Source organism: Podarcis gaigeae (assembly GCF_964106915.1).
Source record: "Podarcis gaigeae genome assembly, chromosome: 1".
Lineage (NCBI taxonomy): Eukaryota > Metazoa > Chordata > Lepidosauria > Squamata > Lacertidae > Podarcis > Podarcis gaigeae.
The window spans coordinates 3,243,623-3,268,259 of NC_139678.1; the positions used below are offsets into that span (position 1 = coordinate 3,243,623).

A 24,637-nucleotide genomic window follows, 5' to 3' on the forward strand; every position below is an offset into this window, starting at 1 on the left:
CGTGGAGACGGAGGCCGGCAAAATGGCGGCGGGGGATGGCAGAGGCCATCGTTGCTATAGTAACGACCCCGGCAAAATGGCGGAGGCCGCCGTTGCTATAGGAACGACCCCGGCAAAATGGCGGCGGCGGCGGCAAGCAAAATGGCGGCCTCCGCTCGGGCGCGATGGCGGAGGCCGCAGTCGCTGTAGAAGCGTTCCTAACGTAAGTGCCAGGTATTTTCGCACCGCCCAATGAGATATTTGGGGGTGACGCGCACCCCGCAAGTGTCTCTTGTGCCTGTTCAAGCGGCCCGGAGGTTCCTGCCGCTTCGTCCTGGAAGGGTTAACAGCGGTAACGGAGCTGCCGTTCCTAGAGCGGAAGGGAAGTGTGACAGAGAGGAGCTTCCGTTTTCCGTCTCGCTGTCCTTCCTGGCGGAGGCACTGGAGGCAGGGAACTGGGGAGGAGCTGCCAGATCGTAGGAGCCAAGTCCTAAGGGCCAGTGTCCCCTCCTGTCTCCCCAATAAAATATTTGAGGGGGCCGTCCCCCAAGTTGATGGTTGTTGCCTTTCAGATGGGGTGTGCCAGGTCAAGAGGCAGACTTCCCACCCTGAGCAGCTAAAAGGCAATGGACAAAAGTTTTCTCTTGCATTTAATAATAATAATAATTTATTTATTTATATCCCGCCCTCCCCAGCCGAAGCCGGGCTCAGAGCGGCTAACAACAGTAAAATAATACATTTTAAAATCAGTTCGTTATAAAATCAGCTCAAATCAAATTAATGGCAACCTCTGGCCTGATTCTGCAGGGTCCTCTGTTCAAATAAACCAGAATGAACACTCAAGTTTCCCCAGCAGCTTAATAAAAAACGCAGAAGCCCTTCAGAAACTGCTAAAACTAATGGTACGGTTCTGTCTTCAGTTGAAAACCATTTCTGAAACAGCAGTGTTTGGCTTTTTCTTTAAAAAGAAACCTAACCATAGCGAATCCTTAAGCATAAATCTGCTGGGAGAAAGAATGCTGCTTAGCTGGCAGTCAAAACCTTGTCGCTTCCTTTCCTCCTGCAGCGCCCAGAATGACATAGTCCACAATGTACTTTGGAAACTCTGGCCATGTGCAGAGGGAAGGGTGGGCATCGTTTGCTGAGAGGCGTAGTGGGGAGGTTTGGGCTCCATGGTACTGAGGTTGCTGCAGTGCAGGATTACCCAATAAGCAAAGGTAAAGGATCCCTGGACGGTTAAGTCCAGTCAAAGGCGACTATGGGGTTACAGAGCGGCTAACATCATACAAATAACACAGTATACATAAAAACAGTATACATAAAAATCCCTGCGGGATTTGACATCTTTCCTCAGGGCCTGCAAGACGGAGCTGTTCTGCCAGGCATCAATTAAAAAATTGATGCCTGGCAGAACAGCTCCGTCTTGCAGGCCCTGAGGAAAGATGTCAAATCCCGCAGGGCCCTAGTCTCTTGTGAGAGAGCGTTCCATCAGACCGGGGCCAGAGCCAAAAAGGCCCTGGCTCTGGTTGAGGCCAGTCTTAATTTCTCTGGGGCCCAATCTTCAGAGTGTTGTTTGCAGACTGTAAGGTCCTCCGTGGGACATACCAGGAGAGGCAGTCCTGTAGGTACGAGGGTCCTAGGCCATATAGGGCTTTGAAGGGTAAAACCAGCACCTTAAACCTAATCCTGTACTCCACTGGGAGCCAGTGCAGCTGGTATAGCACTGGGTGAATGTGATCCCGCGGCGAGGCCCTTCTCCAGAGGAAAATGCTTGCAAGGAAGTTTCAAATGCAACCACCGTTATTCCCCCATCTCTTACAAAGCTCATGTATTAAGGGCCGCCTTCCTGGTCATTAGCATTTTAAAGTCATTCAGACTTCCACTGTGAACAAAAGTACTTCCCACAAGGTTGCTTCACGGAGAACGACAGAGGGCATGACTTGCTAAAGCACGTGTAAGGTATTAATGGAAAGTCAAATGGGTTTGAACTTTCAGCAGTACGCAGTTTAATTCAGAAGTGTAGCAGCAAGAGCTAAACCAATTATTTTAATTTTACTGCCACTATCCTTTGAGACTAATGAAATTGCCTTGTAAGATGAAAAGAGCAACAGCTGGGCATGAACTTCAGGGCTACAGACTTCCTTACCTGGTCACAATGGCATGTTGCTCGTGCTTGGTTTTTAGTATAAAGACACTATTTTAGTAAAAAGACATTTAAGCATTTGGAGTAATAAATGCAGAGAGTAGGATTGGTAGCTGCCATCAACGCTGGTTCCATAAAGAAACAAGATGGCAAAAAATGGTAGGATATGTAAAATGAACCATGGAAAGAGAAGAAGGGAAGTAACTGGACATTATAAACTTAGTTGTTTTAACTGCGTGTCTTTGTTGGTTTTTAGCTCTTATCTGTTTTAATTATTAGTTTTTATCCACCCATTATCTGTGTTTAATCTTGTATTTTATTCGGATGTTTTATGCCTGTTTCCTTGTCCTCTTTTGCGCTAACAATTATCAGTCAAAAATCCCAACTGCTATTTTATGTATATGCTTTTCTTAATCCTGGCCTATGACCGTAATAAAGTTCATTCAAACTTTGTAAAATGTTTATTTTAAATTGTAAAACAGAAAATATAAATTCTTTGAATACAGCACTCCAGAAAGATTTGATGAGGTCACACCACCACAACATATGGAAATGTGTTCCTATGGCTTGTTCACAATTATATATATAATGGTGAACCAGCCATAGGAACACATTTCCATATGTTGTGGTGGTGTGACCTCATCAAATCTTTCTGGAGTGCTGTATTCAAAGAAATAAACTTGATGTACAAAACAACTGTACTTGTGCACTAACACTACTTGGGCTTCGGGTGCCACCTGCTCAAGATTACCCCAATGATGACATCTTAGCTTTTCTATTGACCTCTGTTGGAAAACTGGTGTTGGGCTGAACACTGATTCTTGGTATACCATAGTATGGTCAGTAGCATTGGCTGAGAAACTAACACGTCAGGTCAGAGCAGCAAAAGGCAAACACAATCCCTGCTCCTTTTATAACATATAGCAAATGTTTAGTGAATACATAAATTGTTTAGACTGTGGCAGGAATCCACCCAACACTCATGGGAAAATGTGGTGTGATCTCTTAGAAGATTCAAATGAAACTATCACACAGCATGACAAAAGTCTGTAATTCTATCAGGACAACTCTGTTGTTTACTGTTGTAGCAATTGTTTTCTCAAAATGTATCTTCTGTACCATGAAAAATAAATAAAATCATCCAAAAAAAGGTGAACAAGCCCACACATTTCAGTGAACTCTTCACAGTTGTTGTTTTTTTAAGCGTTTATTAATTTTCCAATAAGAACATCTAATTAACATATCAAATCAATTCCAATAAAAAACTAAAATAAAAAAAGTCCAATTGTCTTCCAAATTGTGATAATTTTGGTTTTGGCTTCCCACGGTCTGAATTACGAAGCGCTTTCAACATCATAGTCCTGCCTCTCATCATCGATGTTTTTTCATAATTCCATATCCGATCTTTTCCTCCACGTTTTGACTCTAGTTCTGCGATCCTCATTCATGTCAGAAAACAGATACTTTTTTTTCTATGGAGTGCAGAGCTGTCCGTATATTGTACTTTTTCAGCTGTTTTTGTTTTTTCATCGCACCGCTTCTTTAATTGCATCCAATTCCAGAGTTCTGTCCAGCTGTTTGAGAGTTGTTATTTTGGCAGCTCCCAGATCGTTAATCTTTCCCGTCCAGGTGTTATCAAAGAAACAGAGAGAAACCTCCTTCTGAAATTCCTTGCTGATTTATTCTTGAGCAGACTGTTTGCAATGTAGCCATATATCAGACAGTTAACAATTAGCCTTTGGAATCCACCCAATCCCCCCTCCGGGCCCTAGAGGGGGGCTGCCAGACATCCCTTTAGCCCTCTCTCTCGCTCATAATAAAAAACTTCCTTTTTGCAAACAGTTGTATATATAATATTGTTTCCAGTCTTTATGACCAACCATCAGTTAGCTCCTGTTTCTCTTAATCAGGGAAGTATTTCAGATATTCCATAAGTGCATGGTGGGTAGAAGCCATTTTGTTTTTGTTTTCGTCTTTATCAAGCATTTCAAATCTTAGAAGAAAAGCAGCTGCGAATAGGTCCCAATTATATATGAAAGTCCATCTGTACTCACTTTTTGAAGAACAATTTAGGTTCTTAATCAGACTTGGCATGCAATACGGATTGTTAATGTTAAAGGAAGTAGAAAGAAACATACCAAGCCCCTCCAAATTCCAAATGTCATGATGAGGATCTCTTTGAAGTTCGATCTTTTGCACCAGAGACTGTACATACCACAGGTTTTTCCCCCAGCTTCATCAGTTCAGAGCGTGTCTGTTTGTTTTTCAAATCTTTATATTTTCCCAAACAGATGCGTCCGGCTATGGGGTGGCGTTGCAGGAGTGTCAGTCTGTTCCTTGCCGTCTGCCACATTGGCAATCTGGGGCAAACTGCGGGTCATCGAGACAGTCCTCCCCTGCCCCGGGGAGGCTGCCAGGGCTAATTACCCCCATATCAGCCCTGAATTATCGGAACGGCTGAGTTCCGATCGTGTGGGATCTGCCATTTTCCACTGCCGGGAACAGGAAGCCCCACTTAGTTATTTTTTAAAAGGGCACACACTTAAGCTTTAAAAAGTATAGAGTCCCATCCATCAGTTCACACAACCAGAGTAATATTCCCCACCTTATGCTAGAACAACATACCTTTTGATATGCTACATGAACCAGTAGATTAGCTGCATAGGTCCTAGAAACTTGATGGAACATCTTGTTTCTTATGCTATCAGTCTTGGCTATCTTGTTTCGATGAGGCTGTGTGAATTCAGAAGTTATAATCCCATTATCAGTCACTGTGTATTCTGAAAACTAGTCTGAAGTGCTGGTGGTGGTGTGTATTCTCAGGACTGGGATGTGGGCTGAAGATACATACAGTAGCAACTTCGCAGAAGTGACTGATGTCTGGATGGTAGAATGCCTCAAGGATACGTATGCTGTGTCTGGTATAATGGAAGACTGGCCGGCAGGATAAAAAGGTAAAGGTAAAGGTACCCCTGCCCGTACGGGCCAGTCTTGCCAGACTCTAGGGTTGTGCGCTCATCTCACTTAAGAGGCCGGGAGCCAGCGCTGTCCGCAGATACTTCCGGGTCACGTGGCCAGCGTGACGAAGCTGATCTGGCGAACCGGCACCAGAGCAGCACACGGAAACGCCGTTTACCTTCCCGCTATAAAGCGGTACCTATTTATCTACTTGCACTTAGGGGTGCTTTCAAACTGCTAGGTGGGCAGGAGCTGGGACCGAAGACGGGAGCTGACCCCGCCGCGGGGATTCGAACCGCCGCCATGCGATCGGCAAGTCCTAGGCACTGAGGTTTTACCCACAGCGCCACCCGCGTCCCACGGCAGGCAGGATATTAATGCAATAAACCAACAGGGTTTGGTGTGGGGCTTTTGGCCGCTGTAGGGAGAACTGTAATTGTTCCACATTATAGAAGAGCTTTTAGCAGAATAAGCATAGGAGAGTTAGTCTTGGCAACTGCCTAATAAATGGGAGCTCAGCACATCCATCCACGGCAAAGTTCCAAAACCTGCTGTCAGAGCTGCCCGAGGTCCCAGCTCACAAAGGACCAACGCCAGTTCGTTGTTATATACAAAATTCTTTATTGAAGTTCAGTTTCGATTTCAAAGCCGCGGCGCGCAGCTCTACGTCTCAAACTCTAGACTGCTGAAGCTCCGTCTGAATCTCCTCCCCCCAGACATCAGTTTAAGACTCTAGCCTTGCTCCACCTCTTCCTTTGCTCTTTCCTCCTCTGGGTCTGCCTGTCCGCTGGGGTCTTGCCCTTTCTAGACTCTTCTGACGCTGAGTCCCCTGAGTCTTCCCCCCGCCTCCGGCGGGCTTTAGGACCTGGTTCCCAATCCGGGTTTTCTGCTGTCCCGCACGCCTGTACATTCGAACTTGGCGCGCGCGCCCAGCCGGCAACCTTTCTCCTGACCGTTACACTGCTCCTGTCACTGCTTCCCCCTTCGGGGAGGCTAGCTGGACCTGACTTCCTCTCCGTTCCCTCACTCTCCGATGGAGGCGTGGTCAGCCCTGACTCATCTTCTCTCCCTGCTGGAGGAGACGCTGGCCCTGATACATGGGACTCTTCCCCCCCCCTATGCTCTGGTGGGGGAACTGGTCCTGATCTCCCGCTGCTGCTTTGGGATTCCCCGCTGGCCTCTTGCTTCTGGTGCATCCCCCCTGGGACCCCCCTTGCCCTGGCCCTCGGCGCCCCCCTCTGGGAATCTTCTGATTCGCTGGAGAAGCTCATGGAATCTCTCGTGCCACTGTCATACTCCCCTACGCTGCCCTCAGATTCTTCCCCTTCGCTCTCCATTTCCTCTCTCCCCTGTGCCTCTGCTCCTGAGCCCCTGACACCTGCTATGCTAAATATTTCAGCCAGTTTGTGGTTAGGTAGGACCATGATATGACGCCAGTCCCCTTCAGTTGTTAAGAGACCCCAGTTTTGGATAATGTAAAATGAGCATTTGTCTGCTTAGAACTGATGTTTCACGTATTGGAAGGTTCTCAAGCCCCTTTGGAGAGGTTCCCCCATCTCCCCAAATTCAGAAAAGTCACCCACAAATAGTTGAACTGTTATGGCAGCAGAAGGCAAAAGGGCACACATTTTTCAAGTCAGGATCCAGCCACAATTTTTTTTGTTTCTGAATAAAAATCACTTAGAGAAAAAGTTGTTGGGCCATTGCGCCATCGCTGTTTCAAGTAGAGCTGTAAGACTTACTCAAGTATGCCACAAGCCTATTCCATCCATTGTTTGAAAGTTTATTTACAAGATGTTCAATATCTGTAACAGCAGCATATAACAAAATTCATGATTCCAGAAGTGGTGCTTCCATGGTATTAAGGTCAGAATACTTGATCTACTGCTATTTCCTGAGATTCAAATATCTTGAAGTTTGCTGGGGGGGAAGGGGAAAAAATCAAGTTACCAAAACTACATTGGTGCTTCTTGAAACTTAACTTCTTATCTTCTTTCTTCGGCCTTAATGCTTGCTTTTTAAAAGTTTGTAAAATAAGCACTAGCAACTTCAAAGGAGTTTGTTCCTATGGTTACATAGAATTAAACCCTCACATTTGATTAAAGTTACGTGAATATTCTAGATCCAAGATTAGTGCACTTGATGGGGACACAAAGAGCCCACTTCACACAGATTTGTAATGCTTTGTCCCAGCCCCTGAGGATTAAGTTCTGTTTAATACAACAAAAAAAGGAGCCCTTTACACTTCACACGGAAGGCTACCGAGATTGCCTCTGATCGCTGAGTCTTAATGCTTCCATATTTAATTCCCTTAAAACTCAGCTTGGCTGTCTTCCAGATGGCTGGGGTCGCTGAAAGTTTACTAGCTTAGTTATAAAGGAAAGGTTTTAAAAGCCATAGTTTGGTCTGAAAATCACAAATGTACCTAAGAGAATTACTGCCAGTTACGCAGAATAAGATTTCAGGGTTGTGTTACAAATATGCGGGAGGGTGGGGGGGAATACAAATTTTGTAATTCCCACTCTTAACTAAGTGCACTAGCTAGGGTGTCACTGGTGCCTTTCAGCATTATCCTTGTGGTAAGGATACAAAAAAAATGCATACAGTCTTTTATATTCTAATATATCTTGTATCTACATTTTATATAGGCTATATTTTATATTCATCATTTATAGCCTACATTCTGTGAATAAAAACATGTGAATGAAAACCCCTCTTACTAAAAATGCTCAACCCAATACATCACTGAGAATTCTACACAGATGTACAGTGGTGCCCCGCAAGACGAATGCCTCACAAAACGAAAAACGAGCAAGACGAAAGGGTTTTTCGGTTTTTGCGTCGCTTCGCTGGACGAATTTCCCTATGGGCTTGCTTCGCAAGAAGACGCAAGTCTTGCGAGTTCTTGCGATTTTTTTTTCCTTTTTCTTAAAGCGCTAAGCCATTAATAGCCGCTAAGCCGCTAATAGCCGTGCTTCGCAAGACGAAAAAACCACAAGACGAAGAGACTCACGGAACGGATTAATTTCGTCTTGCGAGGCACCACTGTATTCACAAGGCAGACTGGTCCAAATTCATGTTGTTACCCAAGGGCAAGAGTTCCAAAACAGAAACGGAGATTTGTTCGTTTCTATTTAACAAGACTGTATTTACCACTTACTAGAACAACAAAAAAAAGCCCCCAAAGCAGTTTAACAAAACAGTTAAAATACCAAAAACACCAACAGAAAACAAGTATTAAAAGCAAGTGACATGAAAGTTTAAAACAAACTTAAAACTGGTGAACAGTTAATGTACTCCTGTTAAACTGAAATGCTAGAATTATATGCCTAGGCAGGGCTTGCCGAAACAAAGTTCTTAGCAGGCATGGAGAACAATTCACTGAAGGCACCTGCAAAATATTAATGGGCAGGAAGTTCTCAAGAATGGGTGGTGCAACTGTGTCCAGTTCTGGGCACCACAGTTCAAGAAGGACACTGACAAACTAGAACGTGTCCAGAGGAGGGCAACCAAAATGGTCAAAGGCCTGGAAACGATGCCTTATGAGGAACAGCTAAGGGAGCTGGGCATGTTTAGCCTGGAGAAGAGGAGGTTAAGGGGTGATATGATAGCCATGTTCAAATATATAAAAGGATGTCACATAGAGGAGGGAGAAGGGTTGTTTTCTGCTGCTCCAGAGAAGCGGACACGGAGCAATGGTTCCAAACTACAAGAAAGAAGATTCCACCTAAACATTAGGAAGAACTTCCTGACAGTAAGAGCTGTTTGACAGTGGAATTTGCTGCCAAGGAGTGTGGTGGAGTCTCCTTCTTTGGAGGTCTTTAAGCAGAGGCTTGACAACCATATGTCAGGAGTGCTCTGATGGTGTTTCCTGCTTGGCAGGGGGTTGGACTCGATGGCCCTTGTGGTCTCTTCCAACTCTATGATTCTATGATTCTATGAACCCTAAAGGACCCGTTGCCTACAAAAGCAGGGCAAGCATGGCATGGCAAAAGCACAAGTCCTGCAGAGCAAAATAGCAGAGAGGGCAGATTCTTGGGTCATTTCCTTTTGGTATATAGAGGGTAGACGAGCTTCATAATTCCCTCCCTGGAAAGGTTTATCTGAATCTCAACCTTCCTTTGAATAGTATTAAAAACCCTTATATTCAGACACCTTGTTAGCCACTATGGTGCTATGGGGCTGAAATTCTTGGGTATGGATTTTTCCTTGCGAGTACAGTAACCCCGCAACTCATGCAGGGGTTACATTCTGTGGAATGCACCAAAAGCCAAAATCTCATATAGTTAAGGCACACTAGGTTCAATGGGGAGGGGGGGATTGCCAAAGCCTTCTTACCCAAACGTCCGTCCACTTTTTAATTTCTTACGTTTTTTTTGCCAAGCACATAAAGCTGAATACGCACAAATTAAATGTGCCAAGTTGCGGGCTTACTGTAGTCATGCTTTACATATTGAACAGTTTGTTTTTATCCCAGTCAAACACCAAACTCTTTGTTCCACCAAACAAAGAGTTTACAACAGCAGCGGTGAAATCTGTATTGCAAAAGCAGGGGGACAAAACATCTCTCACACTTACTATTTGATATGAAAAATCAAGACCTTACCTATCCTCCACTGTTTTGTTAGATGGGTAGAATACTTTGAATGAAAAGCCACTTCTTGGGAAAGATCCCTGGAATGAGGGGGTAAGAAAGGATTTTAGTTTTTAAAGCTTGTCATTTGGATTTCTTAAGAACTTCTGAAGGGCTATAGCTCAGCGGTACATCATCTACTGTGCATGCAGAAGGTTCAGTCTTCTGCATCTCTATAAAAGCTTGGGAAGATCCCATCTGAGACCTAGAGAGTCACTGATGGTCATAGACAACACAGACCAAATTTGACTCAATGTAAAACCAGCTTCCTGTGTTCTTGTTGCCACGGCAATAGAACCTTGATAAAATAGATTTAATGAGCAGGAAATGCCCCATGGCTGGGCTATCGCCTCACCTTGTGCCTTTTGTTTTGAAACGCCAATTGCGTACCTGCCTGGATCTTTCTAAAAGGACCTACCGTATTTTTCGCTCTATAAGACACACCAGACCATAAGACGCACCTAGTTTTTGGAGGAGGAAAACAAGAAAAAAAATATTCTGAATCCCAGAAGCCAGAACAGCAAGAGGGATCGCTGTGCAGTGAAAGCAGCGATCCCTCTTGCTGTTCTGGCTTCCGAGATAGCTGCGCAGCCTGCATTCGCTCCATAAGACGCACACACATTTCCCCTTACTTTTTAGGAGGGAAAAAGTGAGTCTTATAGAGCAAAAAATACGGTAATTTAGATTCTGGAAAGGCTAAATCAGTAGCTTTCCCTATAACACAAGGCATCTCCAATTTGTTCAGCTTTACGGGGACACCTCTAAGAGGCTGGTCCATGCCACTCTTTTCAAAGACACATTGTTCTAGCACCAGACTAAAGTAGAATCTGAAACTCCAAATTAACAAAACAGTGCGCTGCTTGCAGAAGTACTATTCACCACCACCTGGCAGCATTTAATTTAAGAATAATGGAAGGAAGGAATGAAACTCAGGTACAATAACTTTCAGTTAACTTGCCATTTTTTTGTTTTGGAAAAAACAAATGTTTGTATTATATATCCATCAGAATGAGTGGTGCTAAGTAGGAACAGTCCCAACTAGGAGTGTGTACTAACAATACATTAAACACTTTTTTAAAAAAAAAACTAGAGACTGTTTTTCATCATGCTTACAGAAGGAAGGAAAGGGTGGATAGAGAGATAGGATCTTACGGGATTTATGCAGAGGCAATCGGTGTTGGTCACGGTGAAAGGGTCATATTTGTCAGCAAAGACAATGAGATCCGGCAGAGGGTAGGTTCTCAATGTATAGTCATAAGCCCAGTAGACAGGACTAACATTAAGGGGCAGTGGAGTCAGATGCCCTTGTGATAAAATAGTCTTTACAAACTGCAAGGCAAAGAACAAAGACACACAAATTACTTTGTTTTCCATTTGAAAGCAAAAACCTGTCTTCCAAACTCCTATATAAATCACAAAACCATCTTCCTTTCCTGATGATTAGCACATGTTAAAAATAGCACTATATATGCTTCGAGTTCTAAATCTGGTAAACTAAGTCAGAATTGAGACTCATTCAAACCTCTGCAGTCTTGCAGGGTTGTGCGGTGACTTGGGGAACACTAAGGTAAAGGGACCCCTGACCATTAGGTCCAGTCGTGGCCGACTCTGGGGTTGCGGCGCTCATCTCGCTTTACTGGCCAAGGGAGCCGGCGTACAGCTTCTGGGTCATGTGGCCAGCAGGACTAAGCCGCTTCTGGCGAACCAGAGCAGCGCATGGAAACGCCGTTTACCTTCCTGCCGGAGTGGTACCTATTTATCTACTTGTACTTTGACGTGCTTTTGAACTGCTAGGTTGGCAGGAGCTGGGACCGAGCAACAGGAGCTCACCCCGTCGCTGGGATTCGAACTGCCGACCTTCTGATCGGCAAACCCTAGGCTCAGTGGTTTAGAGTAGTGTTTCCCAACCTTGGGCCTCCAGCTGTTTTTGGACTACAACTCCCATCATCCCTAGCTAGCAAGACCAGTGGTCAGGGATGATGGGAATTGTAGTTCAAAAACAGCTGGAGGCCCAAGGTTGAGAAACACTGGTTTAGACCACAGTGCCACCCGCATCCCTGGGGAACACTACTGTGGCCCAATGAAATTCCCATGCTACCAACAGCATCTGAAGTGATCTCTGAGGACCATGCTTTGGGGAAGCTATACTTTTCTAGAGCAGAGCAGCTGCAAGGCCTCTTGTATGGAAGATGAACCATTTGGAATCCAATTTAGTCATCAGAATCCACCCATACATTCCATTAACTATATTAAAAAGTTTCTACAGTATATGCAGAAGAAAGAAGATGTAATTTCAGCTCCTCTCTCTCTTTTCAATGACGACTACTTCTCCCTCGGTAGAACACTTGTATACGTGTACCATATTATTTGCACAGAAATGCACTGTACAGAAAAGAACTTTGTGTGTGTGAAGATTAAAATAAGGCGGCCACTTTAAACATACTGCATTCGTCAGGACACCCAAAGTTCCCCTTCTGCTCCTGCCCTGGCAGATTTGGGAGGGCATGCAGGAGGCAGTAGAGAAGGGAAAGTCTCATTGCAGAGTGTTGAATATCACCCAGAGTACAAGTGGGAGTCCACTCCGCTGGTAATCAGACACAAACGGCCTCAGTTCAGTATACCTGAAGGAGCGTCTCCACCCCCATCGTTCTGCACGGACGCTGAGGTCCAGCGCCGAGGGCCTTCTGGCGGTTCCCTCCCTGCGAGAAGCAAAGCTACAGGGAACCAGGCAGAGGGCCTTCTCAGTGGTGGCACCCGCCCTGTGGAACGCCCTCCCATCAGATGTCAAAGAGAAGAACAACTACCAGACTTTTAGAAGACAGATGGCAGCCCTGTTCAGGGAAGTTTTTAATGTGTGACATTTTAATGTATTTTTAATCTTTGTTGGAAGCCGCCCAGAGTGGCTGGGGATGTATGTATTATATGTATACATATTGTATGCATGTATGTATGTAGAAATAAATAAAATTATTATTATTATTATTATTATTATTATTATTGGATGGTTTGCTGGGTGAGATCCAAATGCGGCAGTCCACTTGCACAGCCCACTTGTTTAAAATGGCCCTGCAATCCTTGGATGAAAGGTAGTATAGGAGTTGAATAAAAAATAAAAGCAATGAAGAAATCTGCTTGCATATACTGTAAGGAGTTCTGTTTTCTCTTCTTCCCTCTCCAGCCCTCCCCATATCCTCCAAATCTGCTTCCTCCCCACCCTTCAGAGCAGGTGGAGGCAGGGGAGATGCAGAGGTAAGGAATGGAATGAGAAGCAGGTGCCTGATCATATCACACTGGATCTCTTCCTCAATTTCTTACTCTATTACTAAAAATAACCATCCTAGAATAATAGTAACGACCTAACCAGCAGAAGCTTATCCCCAAATGTTTCATGCTTTTTTTTGCCTTACGTGATTAGAAATATCCAAGTTGCTGTTAGGAAAACGGACACAGTTCCGGCACATCTTATTTACCAGGTCTTCTCTAAAGATTATTATTTCCTGAGTGCAATACTGGACTCTGGAAGGAAGAAGCGCAATTTTATTTTTTCAGGGTGATTAAACAGGCATCCAGGAGAGACCATCAGCAAGGCAGAAACACACAGAGACTTCTCCCCGGATACCCAGAGTATTAACCCTACACAAATATGTAGTATTATGTGTACTATTAATCTGACACATATTAAAGCTCTCAATTTAAAAGATCTCTTTTAAATTGGGACATTTACCTGCAAGGGTTTGTAGTGAAGACTGAAAATGGCACCTGCTGTTTGAACTCTTCAGTAATGTTTTCAGGAAGTGGCGGCCTGAAATAAATTTGTGTGGTATGTATTAGAAATAAATGTGCGTATTCTCAAAGATGGATGTTTGAATGAATCACCTTAATTGTCAAGTCACAAGCATACCTTGGCAAAATTGAGCCTGGGCCAGGGTCTTCAGAGCCAGGAACAAAGACAAATCGACTGCTATAAATAGTTGAATACATACACTACATTTAACATAACTGACAGGTAAAAATCAAAGCACCAGTAAAGTAAATGGCAACATTACTTAAATACAACCAGAGTTTTAGAAGTGGATGGCAGGCCACATAAACCTCCAGTTATGACAGGTGAATGAACAAAAGTGCACTCCCCCATTGTACGATACGATACGATAGTCTTTAGTGTCACTGTCCCATACAGAACAACGAAATTGAAAATCTACATCAGACATTCAAAAACCAACAAGCCTGCTATCCCAGCCTGGTTAGCCCCCTAAAAACTCTGATACCCCATAATTAAATACAATATACTCCCATAGAGACTACCTTACACTGTGTTTACAACCAAAATCGCATTTGGATAAAAACTGTTTCTCAGGCAGCTGGTCCTAGTCTTTATAACCCTGTACCTTCTTCCAGAAGGCAGAAGCTGAAAGAGATCATTTCTGGGGTGCGCACTATCCTGCGCTATCTCTGCAGCTTTCTTACGGCACCTGGAAGCGTAGATTTGATCCAAGGTGGGAGGAGTGCACCCAATTATTCTCTCCGCAGTCTTTACAACCCTGGACAGCATTGTTTTTCCCCTGACCGTGCAGCTCCCAAACCACACACAGAGACCATAAGTCTTCCAAGACAGACGGGATGCCAGCAACAACAAAATGTTTAAATGTGGCTGAACAAAGGAGAATGAACTTTTTAGTAGCTGTTATCAACATTCTGGAGGGATGCGGGTGGCGCTGTGGGTTAAACCACGGAGCCTAGGACTTGCCGATCAGAAGGTTGGCGGTTCAAATCGCCACGACGGGGTGAGCTCCCGTTGCTCGGTCCCTGCTCCTGCCCACCTAGCAGTTCGAAAGCATGTCAAAGTGCAAGTAGATAAATAGATACCACTCTGGCGGGAAGGTAAACGGTGTTTCCGGGCGCTGCTCTGGTTCGCCAGAAGCGGCTTAGTCATGCTGGCCACATGACCCAGAAGCTGTACGCCGGCTCCCTCGGCCAATAAAGCGAGATGAGTGCCACAACCCTAGTCGTCTGCGACTGGACCTAATAGTCAGGGGTCCCTTTACCTTTTATCAACATTCTTTATACAATACTTGGTGTGAATGGACTCAATTTTTCTTTCTTTCTTTAAGGTAAAGGTACCCCTGCCCGTACGGGCCAGTCTTGACAGACTCTGGGGTTGTGCGCCCATTTCACTCAAGAGGCCAGGGGCCAGCGCTGTCCGGAGACACTTCCGGGTCACGTGGCCAGCGTGACATCGCTGCTCTGGCGAGCCAGAGCTGCACACGGAAACGCCGTTTACCTTCCCGCTAGAAAGCGGTCCCTATTTATCTACTTGCACCCGAGGGTGCTTTCGAACTGCTAGGTTGGCAGGCGCTGGGACCGAGCAACGGGAGCGCACCCCGCTGCGGGGATTCGAACTGCCGACCTTTCGATCGGCAAGCCCTAGGCGCTGAGGCTTTTACCCACAGCGCCACCCACGTCCCCCTTTCTTTAAGTGGGACTAAATTCTGCAGGGTGGAATGTTTTCTCTAACTGACAAATCTGAAGCACATATTCAGTAAGATTTTTCACCAAGCAAAACAAAACACAGCACATACCTCTTATGGATACTGGGGTATTCACAGATGATATTTGCAAGGGCTTTCAGTGAACCTAGAGGTACAACCGTAAAAGCTTTCCTATGAAACTGCATAGTTATTCCTATATTTTCCTCATCTTATCCACAGGTAATTAATATGCATCTTACATCGACAGTTGAACAACAGTTACGCAGAACATCTATTATTTCCCCCCACCTTAAGTAACTAAACCAGTTGGTTATATTGTAAATGGCTTTGTGGAAGCTGTTTCTCACAATGCAAAGATCACTAAGGCAGTATTTTTGTTACTGAACCTAAGCAAGTTTAAACTGAGATATCAATTTTAACCTATATTTTAATCAACTGTTTGTTTGTTTTAAAAATGTTTTTACTGTATTTTATATTTGGTGTCAGCCTCCCTGAGCCCAGTCTTGGCCGGGGAAGGCAGGGTATAAATAAATAAATTATTATTATTATTATTAAAATTAGCCTTAGCCCTCCCATTCACAACAAATTCCCACCATGGATCTCTCTACAGAACTGTCTCTCAAATGTTTAAATAACACACAAACAGAAAAAAACCACAAGCTATTCACAATATGCAATACAGCAGCTGACTCCAAAGTACCTTTTAGCGACTGAATTTGGTTTTTTCCATATGGGGCAGAGGAAAAGTTCCCACAGAAGAAGAAGCAAGTTGGAGGCATGGAGGAATAACCTGGTTAAAGGAACAAGGAACATCACTGACTTTTGATTTGGTAGCACGTATCTTTTTTGTTTTTACATATTGCTTCACATTTCAACCGAAACCTTTAAGCGGTTGACAAATATGGGTCAAGAGAGCTACCTGAAAACATAATACGCAGCTTCTCCAAAACTTCTGCTTGGTCCAGCCAAACGTCCGAAAGGAACACAAACATGGCGTCCTCATTTTCTTCTTCCAGCTGTTTCAATTTCGCAGAAGATTTCACAGAGGTCGAGGAAGGCCCTCCAAAGAAGTTTGTGTTTCCATAATACGCCCTACAGCGTGAACAGCAAACACCAGAAGGCTCCATATAATAATAATAATAATAATAATAATAATAATAATAATAATAATAATTTTTTATTTATACCCCGCCCTTCCCGGTTCAGAAAACCAGGCTCAGGGCGGCAAACAACAAATTTAAAACACTTAATTAATGCAACAAAAAACAGCATAAAATACAGTATAAAACGTTAATAAAAATAAATTCAGAATTCAAAAATCAATTTAGGGGCAAAATCCATCCAATAAACATTAGATGATCACCAGGGCTAGCTGGCTAAATTAGTCCTGTCTGGGCCAGCGAGGAGACTAGGGGAGAATTACCTGTGGGATCCCAGAGTGGGGAATCTTCATAAAAAGGAGAGAGGGAGGGAAGGAAGGGGAATAAAAGATCAGGCTAAGTTCAAATTGAAAGCCAGGCGGAATAGCTCCATCTTACAGGCCCTGCGGAAGCAAGTTAAGCTCATTCCTCTCCCAGATCACCTCAGTTTGTCACTTGTTGGTTGCAAAGAGTTTGACTTTAAATGAGGGTCTGTAGCTTCCAGCATTGAACACTGACTCCCCAACCCAGCTCACTCAGTCCCTCACCTGCATAAAGTTTCTGAAATGCAAATTTTTGCTGATAATAATCCACATTACAAACATCAGTTCCTCAAGAGATTAAATAAACTGCATACTCTTACACCTAAGATTTTCCTTCATAAAAATGGAGCAAAATGAAAATTTATAGTTTTATATTTTCTTACCTAGTTGTTGTAGAAGGCTCCGTAGGGGGGAAGCCAAATGCGTTGACATGAAATATTTCATCTTCATACCAGCCTAGGAAATAAGATTAGCATGTTTTTTTTCTAAATTCAAAAAAACCAAGGTACTATGCTTTAAACCTATCACTGCCATTGACACTACATCCTCCACCGAAGATCCCAGGTTCTCTGAACATATTTTACAGTATTTTTCTCCCAGGTTCTCAAATGTGTAAATAATACACGAACAGAAAAACCACAAGCTAATCGCCTACAGTGGTGCCCCGCAAGACGAATGCCTTGCAAGACGAAAAATCCGCTAGACGAAAGGGTTTTCCGTTTTTCGATGCGCTTTGCAAGACGAATTTCCCTATGGGCTTGCTTCGCAAGACGAAAACGTCTTGCGATTTTTTTCGCTTTCCCCCCCTTTTTCTAATCCGCTAAGCCGCTAATAGCCTTTTAGCCGCTAAGCCGCTAAACCGCTAATAGCGCTAATCCGCTAATAGGGTTGCTTCGCAAGACGAAAAAACCGCTAGATGAAGAGACTCGCGGAATGGATTATTTTCGTCTTGCGAGGCACCACTGTACTGATTCATAAACGCAATAAAGGAGTGGATCGTCAAGTACCTTTAGCAATTGAATTTGGTTTTTTCCATATGGGACAGAGGAAAGTTCCCACATAAGAAGCAGCAGCAAGTTGGAGGCATGGAGGAATAACCTGGTTAGAGGAATGTCTTACTCAAAGAGGCCCACCTAGAGGTCTGCTTAAGATCACTGTAGTGCCAGATAAAAACATTTCCTGGATTTTGAAAAACAGCTAGATATTTTTGGTTTAGTAGAATAGGCATGGAGAGCTTTCACCAAACAGAACATCCAAGCTCAACAAAGCTGTTCTTTTAGGCTGGGTTCTTCTTTTGCAACTTGATATGGCACTTTTTATTATCTAGAGCCCTTAGATTTTACCATCTATTTAAATTGGAAATTTGTAGATCTTTTAGGACTGGTGTTATATGGTCCTGGAGGCAGCTCCCAGTCACCAGTCTAGGTGCCTTTGACACCCAAGATAGATATTTTAGGACCCACCCTAATCTCTGGATTATAATTCATTTTAATTGTTTTTAATATTGCATTTTTAAATTGTTATAACACACCCTGGGATCTCATGATGAAGGGCAGGTTAATAATGTTGTTGTTTAGTCGTTTAGTCGCGTCCGACTCTTCATGACCCCATGGACCAGAGCACGCCAGGCACTCCTGTCTTCCAGGTTAATAATAATAATAATAATAATAATAATAATAATAATAAAATAAAGGTAAAGGGACCCCTGACTATTGGGTCCAGTCATGACCGACTCTGGGGTTGCGGTGCTCATCTCGCTTTATTGGCCGAGGGAGCCAGTGTACAGCTTCCGGGTCATGTGGCCAGCATGACTAAGCCGCTTCTGGCGAACCAGAGCAGCGCGCGGAAATGCCATTTACCTTACCGCCGGAGCGGTACCTATTGATCTACTTGCACTTTGATGTGCTTTCGAACTGCTAGGTTGACAGGAGCAGGGACCGAGCAATGGGAGCTCACCCAGTTGCGTGGATTCGAACCGCCGACCTTCTGATCGGAAAGTCCTAGGCTCTGTGGTTTAACCCACAGCACTACCTGCATCCCCAATAATAATAATATAATAATAATAATAAGACATAAGTTGTTGATGCAATCTGTACTCTGCTGGAGTGTATGGATTGTGTACACAACTTCTATATGAATAGGTTCTGTTCAAAGCCTTAGAACAACACCTAGGCAGCGTCCTCTGGTACAATTCTCTTCTCTCCACCCACCCTTATTTGTTCAGATCCCTGGATTTATCATGCAAACAGAGCCAGTAGTTATATCAGCTGAACAATCTGACCTTACTGAAAAGAGTGAAGCTTGAGAAGAAGAAAAATGGTCTGGCTTACCTTCTGTTAAAACAAAACATGACTCTGTGTATAAGCCACTGTGGAACTGGTACAGAACAGTTAAGGAAGATGTTCTTGCTATGTAGGCAGCCCTATAGAAATGATTCTAATTCTTCTAATCAAACAAATGAACAGCTGTGGCTCAAAACACAGAATCATAGAGTTGGAAGAGACCACCAGGGCCATCGAGTCCAACCCCCGCCAAGCAGGAAACACCATCAGAGCACTCCTGACATATGGTTGCCAAGCCTCTGCTTAAAGACCTCCAAAGAAGGAGACTCCACCACACTCCTTGGCAGCAAATTCCACTGTCGAACAGCTCTTACTCTCAGGAAGTTCTTCCTAATGTTTAGGTGGAATCTTCTTTCTTGTAGTTTGGATCCATTGCTCCGTGTCCGCTTTTCTGGACACGGCTGTGAATATTCTTTGCACCTTCATTTATCCACATGAAAGCCAACAGTCTAAATTTTTCCATGGGTTGGTTAAAACAGAACAATAACATTTAGGCCTTCATACTGTTGTAAAAATGCAAATTGGGAAGGGCCGGCAGAGAGCTCATATACAAAAATATTGGGGGTTTTTGTCAGCTGAGTAGCAAGTGCAGGAATAGAAAACTTCCATTTCTAGGTGAATCTCCAGGAAGACGGTTATGATGACTACAGCTGTGTGCGATCATGGCAAGTTGATAGTTAGAAAGACAAAAAGGCAGCTGTGTAAGCACTGTTTTGTGGGAAGAACTATGTTTTTAATTAAACCGTTCCAGCTGTTTGGCTGCAAAAGCAGCAACACTCAGTGTCTGGCCATTTGAAACAGAGGAGACAAGTGAGGACTAGGTACTGTACAGGAATGAAATGCCCCAGTCCACAGGGTTAACAACTAAAATCAACATGTGAAAAAAAACGAAAAGAAGGTTAGAGAAAGGAAAACTTTGTAGCAGTTGAATGAGAAAAAAGAAAGCAAAATAAAATAAAATAAAATAATAAAGAAACCCTATACAATGATTAAACTACCGGTAGGAAAAAAGAATTGGGGGGGAAAACAAGTAGAAAGTCCACAAAGAAATGCAAAAGGGGAAATATGAGTTTATCTCACTGTTCAGTCTCTTTTCTTACTTAGGATGCATGTAAAAGGATATTGCTTTACTAATGTCCAGCTGGACAACTCCTGTTGGATCTTCCAAGAAAAATTTTCCCTTAAAAATATGAATAAAATAAATTAGGGCCAAGCCATTCAGCTTCAAAACACTCCCCTTGAGGTCGTGCAACTGTAAAAAAACTACACTTCTGCTTATATTAGTTGAATATACTGAACAGCAAAGTCATCTAAAGAGCCGCTGACGCAGCACAGCTTACCTCTTTCAGCTGGGTTATCATCCCCAGAACGATAACTTCCTTAACTTTAGCTGAGTTCCCCAAGAGAGTTTCTATAGTTTTGAGCTACAACAAGAGATAAATAAATTAAATTAGTTAAGGCCTGTGTTTCCCAGGTTCAAAAATTACCGTATTTTTCGCCCTATAGGGTGCACCGGCCCATAGGGCGCACCTAGGGGGGGGGGGTTTTTGGGGGGGAGAAAATATTTTATCCCGCCCAGCCCCCAGAACAGGCTGCTATCCGCAAGCCTTGGGAGCCCAGCAGGAACTCCCGCCGGACTCCCCAGGCTTGCGGATAGCTGCCTGAAGCCTGGAAAGCGAGAGGGGTCGGTGCGCACCGACCCCTCTCGCTCTCCAGGCTTCAGCGGAAGCCTGCATTCGCCCCATAGGACGCACACACATTTCCCCTTCATTTTTGGAGGGGGAAAAGTGCCTCCCTTAGGGCGAAAAATACGGTAGCTACACAGCCCTTAGAGCTACTTTACCCCCTTTGAATGTCAGTCCCTGGTGCTCTACTGCAAACAGCTTTTAGCAGTTTTTAAAGACTCCTTAGTTTGTCCTTGTCAAAACAAAAAAAATTCCTTCCAGTAGCACCTTAAAGACCAACTAAGTTAGTTCTTGGTATGAGCTTTCGTGTGCATGCACACTTCTTCAGATACACACGAAAAAGCTCATACCAAGAGCTAACTTAGTTGGTCTTTAAGGTGCTACTGGAAGGAATTTTTTTTGTTTTGACTATGGCAGACCAACACGGCTACCTATCTGTAGTTTGTCCTTGGTTTGCTCTTGTGGGACGCAGGTGGCGCTGTGGTCTAAACCACAGAGCCTAGGACTTGCCAATCAGAAGGTCAGCGGTTCGAATCCCCGCAACTGGGTGAGCGCCCATTGCTCGGTCCCTGCTCCTGCCAACCTAGCAGTTTGAAAGCACGAAGTGCAAGTAGATAAATAGGTACCACTCCGGCGGTAAGGTAAATGGCGTTTCCGTGCGCTGCTCTGATTCTCCAGAGGTGGCTTAGTCATTCTGGCCACATGACCCAGAAGCTGTATGCTGGCTCCCTCGGCCGATAATGCGAGATGAGCGCCGCAACCCCAGAGTCGGCCACGACTGGACCTAATGGTCAGGGGTCCCTTTACCTTTACCTTTAGTTTGCTCTCAGGAAAAATGGGAGCTGCTGTTTGAGAAACGCATGCCCGAAGTCTCCAAAAGGCCTTTGTGTTGCAAGGTGCAGGATATAAATTCTGTAAATATTTAAGTAAGGAAGTAAATGAAAGCATTTTAAATTTTACCTGGAATTTACTTCTGCTTTCCTCCGCAGGTGCGCCAATAGCAGATGGTGTGAACAGTTCGTGCCTATGCGTTCTCTGCACAGTGGGAAATACAAGCCAGGTAGCAAAGAAAAGCACCATGCAGTTATGGTTAAAACATTTCCCCCCGTGCAATGATGCCCTCAAGCTATTATCTTTTTCCTTTTTTTATTAAAGATTTTCTTGTTTTACAGAAGTATGTGTAATGTCTCTCGTATTTTTTCCATGTAACGTTTTTACAAATCAGTTTCATTTGTTGAGACGTTAGGGGGAAATAAGGGGTGGAGGGGGGGAAAGATGGGTGGGGGTAGGGTCGGGTGGCGATGTTTCTATTTTGCTTAAAGTATGTAGGGTCTGGTGTCAGTGTTGCTCATGCAGGTTCTCTGCTGCTCATTTGTTTCTTTGGTGGTGAGAGAGGTTGGACTTGGCCTACGGTATGGTTGTTTGTTTGTGATTGGCTATGCCGATCTTTGTTTTCGTGTGTGAGTGGGGTGGGTGGGTGTTTTGGATCAGGTTAGCCATATTGATTTGTATGCTGTTGGTGGATTATTATTAGTCTTGTTGGGCTGTGTATGTGATAAAGGGGAGCCATACCGGGGTGAAGGCGTCTTCTTCTATTTGTCCCCGTGTCAGTTTCAGTTTATTGGTTAATTTTTCTAGTAGGGCTGTTTCCCATACTATTTGGTACCATTGGTCCATGCTTACTCCTGACAGGTCTCTCCAGTGTCTGGCTATGATGTTTCTGGCTGCTGAAAGTAGGTGAGTGACAAAGCCATTTTTCACCTTCTCACCCCTTGCTTTTTCCTGTAAGACCTATTGCAGTCGTTAAGAGTCGTCAACAGGCTCATCACAGCTATCTGCCAATCACCCATTCCTACCACCCTTCTGAGTAATACCCCTCCCCACCTTCTCACTATATAGAAGGGTCTGGTAACTTCTGTTTCAGTGTATCTGAAGAAGTGTGCATGCACACGAAAGCTCATACCAAGAACTGACTTAGTTGGTCATTAAGGTGCTACTGGAAGGAATTTTTTTGTTTTGAAAGTAGGTGAGTTATGAGTTCTTTGTGGTGTAAATGGGCATTGTTGTCTTGGAATAAGTTTAGTAGGGCCAATTCTGGGGTGATGTCTAATACTTGCTTAGTTATTTTACATATTTGGAAAGCACCATGCAGTTATGGCTAAAACATTTCCCCCCGTGCAATGATGCCCTCAAGCTGTTATCCCACGTTAACCACGGTCCTAGCCTACTATGGTTGGGATATGTGCATTACAAGCTTGGTGGTAAAACGAAACGATGTTCCACATCTACAAAGTTAATTATTTGGAAGGAAACTGCAGCTGCTTGCTTAACATATAATTAACTCGTGGAATTCGTTGCCACAGCATTTGGTCGCAGCCACTATTACAGACAGTTATAAGATGGGAATAAGATGGGAATAAGCCAAATTTGTGAAGGAAGAGGACACTGTCAGCAGCTATCAGCCATGGCAGCTAAGTGGAACCTCCTTGTCCAGGGGTAGCATACCTTGCAAAATCAGTTGCTGGAGGGCAAACAGCACAGGAAGGCTACTGCCCTCAAGTCCTTCTGTGGGCATTGGGAGCATCTGAGTGGCCACTGCGGGCATAGGATGCTTGGCTACATGGGTCCTTGGGTCCGATTCAGCAGCACTCTTGTCATGTACTTATGGCATTGATATGTATCTGATGGAGTATTTCCCCACTTGATCTCACCTGCTGCAAGATGATGTAGCGCTCACGAAACAGTTCTGCTTTATCCCTGGCAGAGCCGAATAAATTTGGAGCCAAATGGCCGGTCATTGAGAGGCTGAAATCAATTTTTACAGATATTTGTGTAAAGGTGGGTTTTAAGTGAGCACAAAAAGTGTGCACTACTAATAATACAGGACTCCCTCTCCTGGTACGCCCCATGGAGGACCTGAAGGTCCACAAATGACAACATTTTGGAGGTCGCAAGTCGCAAGGTGGTTAGATTGGTCTCAGCTAGGGCCAGGGCCTTTTCAGTACTGGCCCCGACGTGGTGGAACGCTCTGTCACAAGAGACCAGGGTCCTGCAGGACTGGACATCTTTCCGCAGGGCCTGCAAGACAGAGCTGTTCCTCCTGGCCTTTGGTTTGGACTCAGTCTGACCCTTATGTTTCCCTCCAATTATGGTTTTATTCTATGGGCTACTATTAAAATGAGGCTGCATTTTAAATTGTATTTTAACCCGTATTTTAAATTGAGTTTTATTCTTTTCTCCCCCCCCATATTATGTTTTTATTGTAATTTATTGTAAATTTTATTGTATTATTATTATAGTAATAATAATACCCTGCCCATATGGCTTCCCCAGCTGCTCTGAGCGGCTTACACAATATATAAAGCACCAAACATTAAAAACTTCCCGATACAGGGCTGCCTTCAGATGTCTTCTAAAAGTTGTATAGTTCTTTATCTCAACATCTGAAGGGTGTTCCACAGGGAGGGCACCACTACCGAGAAGGCCTTCTGCCTGGTTCCCTGTAACTTAGCTTCTCACAGTGAGGGAACCAGCAGAAGACCTTGGAGATGGACCTCAACGTCCAGGCTAGATGATGGGGGTGAAGACGCTTCTTCAGGTATACTGGACCAAGGCTGTTTAGGGCTTTAAAGATCAGCAGCAACACTTTGAGTTGGGCTCGGAAACACACTGGGAGCCAATGAAGATCCTCTGGGACCAGAAATATATGGTCCCGGCAGCTGCTCCCAGTCACCAGTCTAGCTGCCGCATTCTGGATTAATTGCAGTTTCCAGGTCACCTTCAAAGGTAGCTCCACGTAGAGCACATTGCAGTAGTCCAAGCAAGATATAACCAGAGGATGCACCACTCTGGAGAGACAGTCTGTGGGCAGGGAGGGTCTCAGCCAGTGTATCAGGTGGAGCTGGTAGACAGCTGCCCTGGACATAGAATTGACCTGCGCCTCCAT

At 44.2% G+C, this 24,637-nt stretch overlaps 1 protein-coding gene and 1 long non-coding RNA gene across 2 annotated transcripts in view; one reads left to right on the forward strand and one right to left on the reverse strand.

Annotated features, from left to right (window-relative positions):
- The first annotated feature begins 122 nt into the window (after positions 1-122).
- LOC310844790 lies at positions 123-17,319 on the forward strand. The gene is made up of 3 exons (XR_014564323.1): positions 123-202; positions 15,422-15,567; positions 17,265-17,319. It is a non-coding gene; the product is annotated as an uncharacterized lncRNA (long non-coding RNA).
- Positions 6,848-24,637, reverse strand: part of POLE2 (DNA polymerase epsilon 2, accessory subunit) — a 25,324-nt gene continuing 7,534 nt past the window's right edge. The window contains exons 5-19 of the mRNA XM_083735184.1: positions 23,403-23,496; positions 21,652-21,726; positions 20,347-20,430; positions 20,130-20,186; positions 18,995-19,043; positions 17,048-17,120; positions 16,122-16,294; positions 15,903-15,992; positions 15,293-15,347; positions 13,615-13,674; positions 13,438-13,515; positions 13,121-13,229; positions 10,866-11,042; positions 9,687-9,754; positions 6,848-7,000 (exon numbers count right to left, since the gene is read on the reverse strand). Coding sequence (XP_083591310.1) covers positions 6,982-7,000; positions 9,687-9,754; positions 10,866-11,042; positions 13,121-13,229; positions 13,438-13,515; positions 13,615-13,674; positions 15,293-15,347; positions 15,903-15,992; positions 16,122-16,294; positions 17,048-17,120; positions 18,995-19,043; positions 20,130-20,186; positions 20,347-20,430; positions 21,652-21,726; positions 23,403-23,496 — 1,261 coding nt within the window. The 3' untranslated portion in view covers positions 6,848-6,981. The remainder of the gene's footprint in view (positions 7,001-9,686; positions 9,755-10,865; positions 11,043-13,120; positions 13,230-13,437; positions 13,516-13,614; positions 13,675-15,292; positions 15,348-15,902; positions 15,993-16,121; positions 16,295-17,047; positions 17,121-18,994; positions 19,044-20,129; positions 20,187-20,346; positions 20,431-21,651; positions 21,727-23,402; positions 23,497-24,637) is intronic.